General features: G+C 34.5%; 2 protein-coding genes across 2 annotated transcripts; one reads left to right on the top strand and one right to left on the bottom strand.

The window, feature by feature from the left end:
• The first annotated feature begins 6,062 nt into the window (after nt 1-6,062).
• On the top strand, nt 6,063-7,766 carry LOC18099210 (60S ribosomal protein L8-3). Its single transcript, XM_006383061.3, has 2 exons — nt 6,063-6,639; nt 7,262-7,766. The coding sequence occupies exons 1-2, from the start codon at nt 6,200-6,202 to the stop codon at nt 7,602-7,604; spliced, it is 783 nt and encodes a 260-aa protein (XP_006383123.1). The 5' UTR covers nt 6,063-6,199; the 3' UTR covers nt 7,605-7,766.
• Nucleotides 7,767-9,540: 1,774 nt separating this feature from the next.
• On the bottom strand, nt 9,541-10,104 carry LOC18099209 (histone H4). The gene has a single exon (XM_006383060.3). The coding sequence runs from the start codon at nt 9,964-9,966 to the stop codon at nt 9,655-9,657; it is 312 nt and encodes a 103-aa protein (XP_006383122.1). The 5' UTR covers nt 9,967-10,104; the 3' UTR covers nt 9,541-9,654.
• Nucleotides 10,105-12,659: the final 2,555 nt, after the last annotated feature.

Below are 12,659 nucleotides of genomic sequence, written 5' to 3'. Positions count from 1 at the left end.
TATAATCAGAGATCATGATTATCTTCAATATCAGTGATCCCTGATCATGAAAGTAATCTCTAATTATAATTATCTTCAATATCAGTATTATCTTCAATATCAATAACCACCGATCATGATTATCTTCAGTATCAGTAATAATCTCTTGCGCAAATATTGATAAGTTATTTTTAGTTTCAGTTGAATTGACTTGTTAAAATAAGATCCCTAATTGTTAGGGTGTTAGTTGCAATAAATTCCTAGTTGTCAGGGTGTTAATTGCACAAAATCTTCCATTTCTGTTGCTTTGTAAAGGCTATTTAAAGCCACTTTCTTTAATCGAATAATACACTGATTTCTCTCCAAAGCACAATACCTTACAAATTGGTATCAGAGCTTGCCCTAGCCGAAAGAAGAAAAACACAAGTAGTTGTTCTTCCTTGAGAGATCCAGACACAGAGAGAAAAGAGAGACCATTTGAGCGATCCAAACACAGAGCGAGAAGAAGAAAACACAGCAGTTGTTTTTCTCTTGAGAGACCCAAACACAGAGCGAAAAGCAAGATGAGTGAAGAGAAGAGTTTTTTACAACCAGCTATCCCACGTTTCGATGGTCATTATGACCATTGGAGCATGCTCATGGAAAACCTTTTGAGGTCCAAAGGGTATTGGAGCTTGATTGAAACTGGTTACCCAGAACCAGTGGCCAACGTGGTGTTATCTGAAGAACAGCACAAGCAATTGGATGATTTGATGGTGAAGGATCTCAAGGTCAAGAATTATTTGTTCCAGTCCATCGACAGAACAATCCTTGAACAAATCCTGGAGAAGCGAACCTCAAAACAGATTTGGGATTCCATGAAAAAGAAGTTTGAAGGCAGCGCAAGGGTCAAACGATCCACTCTTCAAGCTTTAAGAAGAGATTTTGAAGTTCTAGAAATGAAAGTAAGTGAAACTATTACTGAATATTTTGCTCGTGTCCTGAGTATAGCGAACAAAATGAGGAGTAATGGAGAACAGATGAAGGATACTATTATTGTGGAAAAGATCCTTAGAACTTTAATTGAAAAATTCAACTATGTAGTTGTTTCAATTGAAGAATCTAAGGATATTGACACTCTCACCATTGACGAATTGCAAAGTTCGCTCACTGTGCATGAACAAAAATTTTCAAGAAGCCATGGTGAGGAACAGGCATTCAAAGTGACAGTAGGTGATAGATATGGAAGCCGAGGACGAGGCAGAGGTGATTATAGAGGCAAAGGCAGAGGGAGAGGTCGTCAAGCTTTGAACAAAGCTACCGTTGAATGCTACAAGTGCCATCAGCTTGGGCACTTTCAATATGAGTGCCCAGCTTGGGAGAAGGAGGCCAATTATGCTCAGTTGAATGAGCACGAAGAAATGCTTTTAATGTCATTTGTTGAGATGAGCCAGGCAACTCAAGGAGATCTTTGGTTTCTTGATTCAGGCTGTTCAAATCATATGAGTGGAAACAAGGCTGCATTCTGTGAAATAAATGAGTCATTTCGGGAGACCGTGAAGTTGGGAAACAATACCAAGATGTCTGTTCTTGGGAAAGGAAGAGTGAGATTACTTCTAAATAGAAACAACTTTGTCATCACTGAGGTGTTCTATGTTCCAGAACTGAAAAACAGTCTCCTAAGTATTGGGCAATTACAAGAGCGAGGTTTTGAGATTCTGTTCAAGACAGGAAAATGTCATATATATCATCCACAAAAAGGCCTTGTGATACAGTCTGAGATGACAGCAAACCGGATGTTCTTATTGCTGGCAAATACTCAGCACACGAAGGAGAAGATTACATGTTTTCAGACAACTTCTTCAGACATAGCTCATCTTTGGCACTGCAGGTATGGGCATTTAAGCCATAAAGGCTTAAAATTACTACAAGCTAAAAACATGATCCATGGTCTTCCACAACTACCTGCATCAACCGTGACATGTACTGCCTGCATTCTGGGGAAACAACACAGAAGGCCAATTTCGAGGAGAAGCACATGGAGAGCCACACAACAATTGCAGCTGATACATGCGGACATTTGTGGTCCAATTTCTCCAATCTCTAACAGCAAGAAGAGGTATTCATTGTGTTTTATTGATGATTTCAGTAGAAAAGCATGAATATATTTTTTGAGTGAGAAGTCTGCAGCTTTGAACATGTTTAAATGCTTTAAAAAACATGTTGAGAATGAAACTGGTTTGTCCATTAAATGTTTGCGTATTGATAGAGGGGGGGAATTTAATGGACAAGAGTTTGATGATTTTTGCAAACAACATGGTATTAAGAGACAGTTAACTGCAGCATACACTCCACAACAAAATGGAGTCGCAGAACGGAAAAATAGAACAGTAATGAATTTAGTAAGAAGCATGCTGTCTGAAAAGAAAATCCCAAAGAATTTTTGGCCCGAGGCTGTAACCTGGGCAATATATGTATTGAATAGGAGTCCCACCTTGGCTGTAAAAGACATTACCCCACAGGAAGCATGGTATGGAGTAAAACCTGTTGTGGAACACTTTAGAGTGTTCGGGTGTCTATCATATGCCCATATTCCTGATGCTAGAAGAACTAAGTTGACTGATAAAAGTCTTCCTTGTATTCTCTTGGGGGTTAGTGATGAATCTAAAGCATATCGACTATATGATCCTATCTCAAAAAGGATTGTAGTCAGTCGAGATGTTATTTTTGAAGAAGAAAAACAATGGGAATGGGATAAAAATGTTGAAGAACAGGTTTTGATGAATCTGGAATGGGGTGATGATGCTGTATTTGAAGATGATACTGGAAATACTGATTCTGGAGATGATGCTAATACAGGTGAAGATGCTGAAAATAATGGCATGGGAGATAATGTTGATGCTAGTGATGTTGCTAATGAAGCAGACAACACTGGAAATGAGGGGTCAACAGCTGGAAATGAGGGGTCAACAGCAGCTAATGAAGCAGACAGTACTGGCAATGAGAGGTCAACAACAGAAACAAATGGCAGTGAAGGAAGAAGACCTCATCAAACCCCATCATACTTGAATGACTATGTCACTGGAGAGGCCTTCTCTGATGAGGACTTTGAAGCTAATTTGGCTCAAGTTGTATGTGCAGATCCAACCAGTTTTGAAGAAGCTCAACTAAGTCCTAAATGGCGGCTGGCAATGGATGCTGAGATGGAGTCAATCGAGAGGAATGAAACATGGAAGCTAACTGAGCTGCCCGCAGGTGCCAAGATGATTGGGGTTAAATGGATCTATAAGACCAAATTCAATGAATTTGGAGGGGTAGACAAATACAAAGCAAGGCTGGTAGCTAAGGGCTATTCCCAGCAACAAGGAGTGGATTATACTGAGGTTTTTGCTCCCGTAGCTAGAATGGACACAGTTCGCATGATCATTGCTTTGGCAGCCCAGCGAGGATGGAAGATTTTCCAACTAGACGTAAAATCTGCCTTTCTTCATGGAACATTAAGTGAGGATGTCTATGTAGAGCAGCCAAAGGGGTATGAGCAGAAAGGAAATGAGCACAAAGTGTATAAATTGCAGAAGGCCTTATATGGACTAAAACAAGCTCCAAGAGCTTGGTTTAGTAGAATTGAAGCACACTTTGTAAGTGAAGGATTTCAGAGATGTCACAGTGAACAAACATTGTTTGTTAAAACCAGCAGTAAAGGTACGATTCTCATTGTAAGTATTTATGTGGATGACTTGATATATACTGGTGATGATGATATTATGATGAGTAGATTTAAAGAGTCCATGTTAAGGGAATTTGATATGTCTGATTTGGGAGGTATGAGATTTTTTCTTGGTATAGAAGTCTTGCAAACTGTTGATGGCATATATATTTACCAAAAGAAATATGCAATGGATGTTCTAAAACGGTTCAACATGGAAAATAGCAATGTTGTGGGTAGTCCAATTGTACCAGGCTCAAAATTGCATAGTGATGAAGGAGGAGTCAGAATCAATGAAACTTATTTCAAGCAGATAGTTGGCAGCCTTATGTACCTCACCACAACCAGACCTGATATTATGTTCAGTGTAAGCTTAATTAGTCGTTACATGTCTAAGCCTACTGAACTACACCTGCAAGCAGCCAAGAGAACACTAAGATATCTAAAAGGGACAGTGAATTATGGGATATTCTACAAGAAGGGAGAAGCTGAAGAACTCCTTGCATTCACTGATAGTGATTATGCAGGAGATATTGAGGATCGAAAAAGCACCTCTGGATATCGAAAAAGCACCTCTGGATATGTGTTTTTGATGAACTCAGGAGCTGTTGCATGGTCATCAAGGAAGCAACCATTGGTCACGTTATCAACCACTGAGGCTGAGTTTGTGGCAGCTGCAAATTGTGCATGTCAGACTATATGGATGAGAAGGATACTAGAGAAAATTGGTTATCAGCAGGAAGGAAGCACTGTAATCATGAGTGATAGCAGCTCTGCCATTAAAATTTCAAAAAATCCGGTCATGCATGGTAGAAGCAAGCACATAGATGTGATGTTCCACTTTCTACGGGACTTGGTTAAAGATGGTGTTATTAAGCTGGAATTCTGTGGCACAAAGGAACAAGTAGCTGATGTGATGACTAAACCACTGAAGTTAGATCAGTTTCAGAAATTGCGACAGATGCTGGGAGTATGTGAGGTTTTAGATAAACTAAATACTTAAAAGCATTTAGTTTAAGAGAGGGAATGATAAGTTATTTTTAGTTTCAGTTGAATTGACTTGTTAAAATAAGATCCCTAATTGTTAGGGTGTTAGTTGCAATAAATTCCTAGTTGTCAGGGTGTTAATTGCACAAAATCTTCCATTTCTGTTGCTTTGTAAAGGCTATTTAAAGCCACTTTCTTTAATCGAATAATACACTGATTTCTCTCCAAAGCACAATACCTTACAGATATGATCAGAGATCACGATTATTTTCAGTATCAATGATCCTTGATCATGATAGTAATCTCTGATCATATTTATTTTCAGTCAATTTGATAATATCTTTAACACTCACCGGTACAGTTTTACAAATCTCAGCCTTTGCTCAACATTTGTGATAGGACGTTAAATTTATATTATATATCATAAAAATTAAATTAATGCGTGAGAATTTTCAGTAAAATTAATGTACTTTGTCTTGGATGCATCATAATGTGCAGGTCAGTTAACATAAAACACGTCGCTTGCATGAATTTTAGCCGTTTGAAAAGTGCAAAAACATGCCTTTCATAATTCAAGTTTTAAATTTTGTATGATTTATTTCCTATAATATCGATAAATAGAATAAAAAAATAATTTCATTAAATATGCGAATTAAACATAATCCTAGTTTTTCAAGTTTTATAAATTCAATATCTGAATATTACTTAGATAGATCAAAACATCTCTAATTATGTTTTTTCATAAATTAATTAATGATGATATTAAATGTTGTTTTTATATTTATATCTTGAAAATATAATTAAAAGTACAAATTCTTTCTTTATGTAATTAGGATATTCAAAATTTATCCCTTTTTTTTATCATTACCTATTACCAAGTTTGATTTCTTGGAAAAACAATTGGTCATACCAAGTTTTTATTTACTTCTTGTTTTTTCTTTGAATTGATTTTGAATTTTAATAATTATAAAAAAATATTTCAATAAAATTTTGATTATGTAAGAAAAATAAACCTCCATGATTTTACTAAAAACAAAGAATAATGCAGTCTCTTAATATAATTTATAATAAATAAGGAGTGAGAATAAAATAGTTTTTAATACCATAATTTTGTGTTCAGAATAACATTATCAAAGGTAGCATAATATTTACATCGTATCATTATTAGCTTAGTTGGTATCAAAAGTGGTAATAAAAATATTTTAAAAAAAATTATATATTTTATTTTTAAAAATTTATTTTTAACAGATCCAAAAATATAATTTTAAAAAAAATATAAAACTGGGCCGCGTAAGCGTTTTAATTTCATCAAATCACAGTCTATAGTCGACGAATATTATCATGGCCCAACCCACTCAAATGGACTTTATTATACAAGACAGGTCTCACGTCCAAAAACCTAAAATTTAGCCTGCCTACACCTTAGAAACCCTAATACACCCATCGCCGTATATATTACTCTCATAAACCTCACCCTCATCTCTCGACCCTATCACACTTCGCCGTCCCTCTCCAGAGAGCCAAGCACTTCACACACAATAACCACAAATGGGTCGTGTAATCCGTGCTCAACGTAAGGGAGCAGGATCTGTCTTCAAATCCCATACCCACCATCGCAAGGGTCCGGCAAGGTTCAGATCTCTTGATTTCGGTGAAAGGAATGGTTACTTGAAAGGTGTTGTCACCGAAATCATTCACGACCCAGGTCGTGGAGCGCCATTAGCCCGGGTTTCTTTCAGACACCCCTTTAGGTACAAGAAGCAGAAGGAGCTTTTTGTTGCTGCTGAGGGTATGTATACCGGGCAGTTTGTGTACTGTGGCAAGAAGGCGAATTTGATGGTTGGAAATGTTTTGCCTTTGAGATCTGTTCCTGAAGGAGCTGTTGTTTGTAACGTCGAACATCATGTTGGAGATCGTGGTGTTTTTGCTAGAGCTTCTGGGGATTATGCTATTGTTATCAGTCACAACCCTGATAATGACACCACTAGGTATAACCTAACCTTTTATTTTAGTTTTTTTAGAATAATTTTATGGTTTTGTTTTTTTTGTTGGTTTGATGTTTGATAGTGTTTGATGATGAATATGTTGTGAATCTGAAGTGGGATTTTGTTATTTTGTTGTAATGAATAGATGAACTTTATTAGGTTATAGCTTGGGTTGAGATGTATTGTTATGGTGGAAATGTTTGTCTGTCGATTAATTCTTTCAGTTATTTGTCAAAATGTGTTTTTTTTTTTGTATGATTATGATTGATCAAGTGAATATGTGTTTGTTTGCTGTTGCCGTGGATTATTGATTTTACATGCAGGTTTAAAAAGATATTCACTAAACTTGTTTTGGAGGTCAAAAATCGATTTGTTTTGAAATGAAATGTATTTTTACTGTCGGATTTGAATCGTTTTATCATTGGATGAGGGTAGCAACTGGTTCTATCAAGTTCTGGTGGTATTCTGTCTTGGAAGGTTATGTGTCAGTTATCCGCAGTGGTTTGAGTTAAATGATTTGGCTATGGCGATTATATGCAATGGTTTTGACAAGTTTTTGTGCTAGTAGATTTTTCATGCTTGTAAGATGGTTTTGTTAATCATATGATGGAATTAACCCTTGTAGGATCAAGCTCCCATCTGGTTCCAAGAAGATCGTTCCAAGTGGCTGCCGTGGAATGATTGGACAGGTTGCAGGTGGAGGAAGGACTGAGAAGCCCATGCTGAAGGCTGGTAATGCTTACCACAAGTTCAGAGTGAAGAGGAACTGCTGGCCTAAGGTGCGTGGTGTGGCTATGAATCCAGTTGAGCATCCTCATGGTGGTGGTAACCATCAACATATTGGTCATGCTAGCACAGTCAGGCGTGATGCTCCTCCTGGCCAAAAGGTTGGTCTCATTGCTGCTAGGAGAACTGGTCGTCTTAGAGGACAAGCAGCTGCCACCGCTTCCAAGGCTGACAAGGCTTAAGGAGTTTCACTGGCTTCATTGTTTTTTGTTTATTGTCAGCCTATTAGATTATTTCAGTACTTGAGATGTTTCCAATGAAAGTTTTGTTTGGATTCTTAAGTTTCCGATGGTTTCTGTGCATGACTATGTTTTAAGATATAGATATTTTTGAATTTTTGCTTACTTTGGATGTTCAGTTATCTGGATTATGGCTTGCGTTGTTGAATTCTAGATCTACTTTTAGATGGATTGAGTTTCATTCCGCAACATAACCTGGTTGTTTAGAAGTTAACTCGAGGTTTGTGCATGTTCAATCTTGATGAGGGAAAATGTCTGGTTGTGGAATTGGACTTGTGACGTCGTTCCTCCGCGATGGAACTCACCGTAATGGTGATTAGTGAAGTGTGAATTCAGGGTGCGCTGCTAAAATGGTAGCTGCAATTGTACGGATGCAATTGCCATCACTTGGTTTGTAATAATGATGAAAATGTCATCCAAAATTCCTTTCTCTTATGTATGGATGGATGCTCAACATCTTCTACTTGGATGGATGGTTGTTTTCTGGGGTAATGGAGTGGTGGTGGTGTGAGGCCTTTTTTACGACTTAATTTTTAAATGCAAATATGCAGGACTGACTGACTTGGGTGTACAAGAATTACGGATAAATTGGGTAATTAGTATACAAAATAATAAAAAAAAAAAAACAGCAAAATTAACATGCTAGCCAAAAGTTTTGTCGAAATAGTGAAGTTTTAGATATCACAATTCTAAATTGGTCAACTGAATCAGAAAACAAATCACAAAATTATTAAAATATTAGAGATTTCATAACAAAATTTTTAAAATATAAAAATATAATAGTAAAGAATCGCTAATTTCAGAAAAACAATCTCCAAAAATTTCTATAAAAATTTGAGTAAAAATTTGAATGCAATTTAATAATTTAATTAAAAGTTATAGTTATTTTGAATCATCAATCTAGTCTAGCGCAATTAGACTTTTTCTTGGCCCTCTTAGTTTATAAATATATCTGTTAGGCTATCCATATAATTTGTTTTGTAGCAGATTCTCATCTAGTTAGTTATAATATACTCATACTTCATTATTCAGAATCGTCAGTTATTGCAAGTCCGATTATATCTTTGATATTGAAAAACAGAAAGAACAATTATCGTGTAAACAAAAACTTTTTGAGATTTTAATTAAAATCTATTATTTAGTCTAAAAGTTGGACAAAGATATATTTTTACTCAAAATATATTTGAAAAAAAAATTATAAAATTATAATTTTACACAAAACAATCCACCGATTCATACAACTAAATCAATTAACCAACCAATTAATCTATGGAATTAACAATAAGACTATATATTAAATTGTCGTGCTTCATAAACACAATATATTTAAATATTATTATTTTAAAATACTAATTATTTTATCGCGTTTAAGAATAGTAATATTTAGTAAAAAAAGTGTTATTTCAAAAAAAAAATTAATAAATTGTGTTGTTCTAATAAAAAATTTAAGATGATTTAAAAAAAAAGTGATCCTTTTTTCTTTCTTGGATATACTTTTGGGTTTTGTTAGCTTTTAAGGCAATATGAACTGAACTGATGGTGTATGGTTTCCGCCATTACCAGAATTTATTTGGTTACACAATAGTAGAGCTCTTCTAGAGTCTGTCTTTTAAGTTGTGGTGTATCCTACTGTTAGAATTAGATTTGAAAAATCAACAAGAGAGAAACAAAACATTGCTTAATTAGATGTTACTCTTGAATTTCTATTAGGTTTATTTATATATAATCAGGGACGATACCGATAAGAATTTCACCAGAAACAACTTCTTGGGCTTATTTTGCAGCATCAAACAAATTGAATTAAAATGCAGCAAGCAACCATGGCCTCAAATAGCAACATTTGATTAATAAGAAAAAGATAAGACAAGAGACAAAAGTCTGAATTGACGAAATCCTTCCATTATAGATTCAAATTTTCAGCTACAGCTCACAGAAGATATAGATTTCTTGGCAAAATAAACCCATACAAACTGAACAAAAGACACAAAAAAACCTAACCCCCAAACCCATACAAAGTACGACCTTGCCTCTTTAGAGCATAGACAACATCCATGGCAGTCACAGTCTTTCTCCTAGCATGCTCTGTATAAGTAACAGCATCGCGAATCACGTTCTCAAGAAAGATCTTCAAGACTCCTCTTGTTTCTTCATAAATGAGCCCGCTAATTCTCTTCACACCGCCTCTTCTTGCTAGCCTTCTAATTGCTGGCTTCGTAATTCCTTGAATGTTATCTCTCAACACCTTCCTGTGCCTCTTTGCACCTCCCTTTCCTAGCCCTTTTCCTCCTTTTCCTCTCCCAGACATCTTCCACGCAAGCTTTCTTGGAGAATTTAAAGTTTTTCTCGGAAACCAAAGGGAGAGACTTCCACTTTTGGTGAACGCAGTGAGATTTGTTGGGTATATATAGTGGGCAGAGCGGGGTTTTTTCAACTTTTCAGATTGGCGGTTGTTTTGGCGGTCATCAGATTTGTGTTTTTTGTGGTTTAATATGCACCGATGGTTTGAGAACATCTGACGGCTGTTATAAGATACTGAAATGATAACTCGGATTGCCAGCGTGGCTTCCTTCTGTTTGTAAGATCCGGTGGATTTATGTTTTATCCATGGTTTAAAATGTTAATCTGCGTCAAGAGGGCTGCTGCTTGTATTGACCGTTTATTGAATCGATCCAACGGTTACAGAGATAAACAGGATATACGGATTGCCAGCGTGGAGTTTTTTCAACTGGATAATCGGCCACGATTTGTTGCGCGTCCGATCAAGATATTTTTAAATATAAAAAAAATTGCTAATATATTTTTTAGTTGCAAGAAAAAATGTCATTCTATATATTTAATAAAATAAATTATTAATTAAATGTGTTAATAAGTTTTAAAAAGAGATTTTAATGCTGACTAAAAGTTAAGTCCCGAGTTAAGAAATATATTTATCCCAAAAAAGCTGAGAAATATATAAAAATTAAAATATTTAATTTTATGATACCATCATAATTTTCAGACCCGACCCGCTCCAAGACCCGGGTCACCGGGTCGTCCGAGTCAAATTTTTTTAAAAAATCAAAACGACGTCGTTTTAGTAAAAAAAACCGGGTATTTGATCGGGTCTTGTCGGCTCAACCCAACCATATTTTTGATCGAGTATTGTCGGGTCAACCCGCCAGGTCACGCCGGGTTTTTCCTTCCCCTATTTTTTCTCCAACCTAGCCCAGTTCCAGCCCCAGGTCAGCCGGGTCCCGAATCGACCTGCTAGGCCGGGCCGGGTTTCAAAACTATAAATACAAGAATAACTTTAGATTTTTTTATTTAATTATATGGCATAAAAATATTCTAAGAGAAGTAATAATTAAAACTCTATCAAAATAAACTAATTTAATAGTAAAAACCTTTTTTTATTAAAAATCAAAAGTAATTATAACATATAACAAAAGGAAACTTGGATGATTTACAACAGGGATAAAAAAGATACCCCTCCAATTAAAACTCCTATATCTTATCTCAATTATTTTTGAGACTTTTTTACCAAAATATTTAATTTTTTTAACAATATTTTATCATTATTCTAAAAACAAGTTTGAATTGTTAAAAAAAATAATTTTTATAATTTAGATAAGTGTATTAAAAACATTAAAATAAAACAACACTTCCCCATAACAAACAGCAAAAAACTCTTTGGAAATGCATAACAATATAGAGATTCCCAACCCGACTCTTTATGGCTCAAATTTTAAATTAAATTATTTAAAGTTAAGCTGATACAACTCAGCTGACTTATCATGTTTGAAAATAAACTAGATAATTGACCAAAATTCGATTCAATTAAAAAAAGTTCAAAAACACTATTTTTTATTTAATATTAAAAAACGATATCTTAATTTAACATAAGTTAACTTAACTTATAAATCTCACGATTCAGGTTATAGACTCATCTAGGTACAATAACTTTGTTTTTTATAATTATTTTTTTATTTAATTTTATAATAAAAAATAAATAATTATAGTAAATCGATTATGATGGTTATATAAAAAAAAAAGTTTTGCTAATATTAACAAAAATATATATATATATATATATAATTTTATTTCAAAACATGGTAAAAGTTGAATAGCACTGAATAAAATAATACTTGAATACAAGAATTAGTTTAAGAATTTTATAAAATAATATACCAAATAAATTACATATAAATTGTCGCAGGTTAGGCAATCATGGGCATTGGCCTACCAACCCAAGTAGGTGTGCCTCTCTAGACTCCAGCTTTTTTACCTAAAAATCAAAGTGTTTTTTTTTTCTAAAAATTAAATTTTCAACCCATTTTAATCTGAAAAATACTAATAAATACCATTAAAACCTTAAAAAACTAATCTATCAACCCAAAAAACCTAAAAAATACAAAATCATTCAGGGAAAAAAATTATCTCTCAACCTAGATTTCTATTTTCTTGGAAGATCCTAATTTAAAAAAACTTCAAAAAAATCTTTTTTATTTAATAGAATCTATTAACCAAGATCGATTTTATATATATATATATATATATATATATATATATATATAATATAAGCAACTAACAATATCCTCTCTTCTTCACCATTTTCAAATGACTTTCTCTAACATCTCTCAAGTACATAACTAAAATGTGGAGAAAAATAACTGAACTAAATATAATTTCTAAGAACACAGTAATCTGGGTCACATCATTGACTTAAAATGATCTATTATTAAAAACTCAATATGGCAATGCCACCCACGAGAGCTGTGGGAAAATAAGTGGATAGAAAGTAACATCTTTTAATCCTCATGCTATCCAAAAATGAAAGGAAACAGAATAGGCAAGAAACCTGAAACCATTATCACTTGATTACCTTGTGGAGGTAGCAGCTCTATTGAGAGTATAACAACGACCTGAAGAACAAAGAGTTTAGTAACTTCGAGAGAATCAAATAGAAAGTATTGTAGGAATAGATTCACTGGCATAAAGTAAAGGTGAAATCCCAGATAG

Source organism: Populus trichocarpa, chromosome 5, assembly GCF_000002775.5.
Source record: "Populus trichocarpa isolate Nisqually-1 chromosome 5, P.trichocarpa_v4.1, whole genome shotgun sequence".
Classification (NCBI taxonomy): Eukaryota; Viridiplantae; Streptophyta; class Magnoliopsida; order Malpighiales; family Salicaceae; genus Populus; species Populus trichocarpa.
The sequence above is the reverse complement of the archived record's forward strand: the minus strand, read 5'-3'. Positions and strand labels throughout refer to the sequence as shown.

Bases quoted from the DNA above. Each gene is read 5' to 3' on its own strand.
- LOC18099210 (XM_006383061.3), top strand. From the start codon at position 6,200: ATGGGTCGTGTAATCCGTGCTCAACGTAAGGGAGCAGGATCTGTCTTC. The intron at 6,640-7,261 runs GTATAACCTAAC...TAACCCTTGTAG, and splicing joins CCTGATAATGACACCACTAG to GATCAAGCTCCCATCTGGTT.
- LOC18099209 (XM_006383060.3), bottom strand. From the start codon at position 9,966: ATGTCTGGGAGAGGAAAAGGAGGAAAAGGGCTAGGAAAGGGAGGTGCA.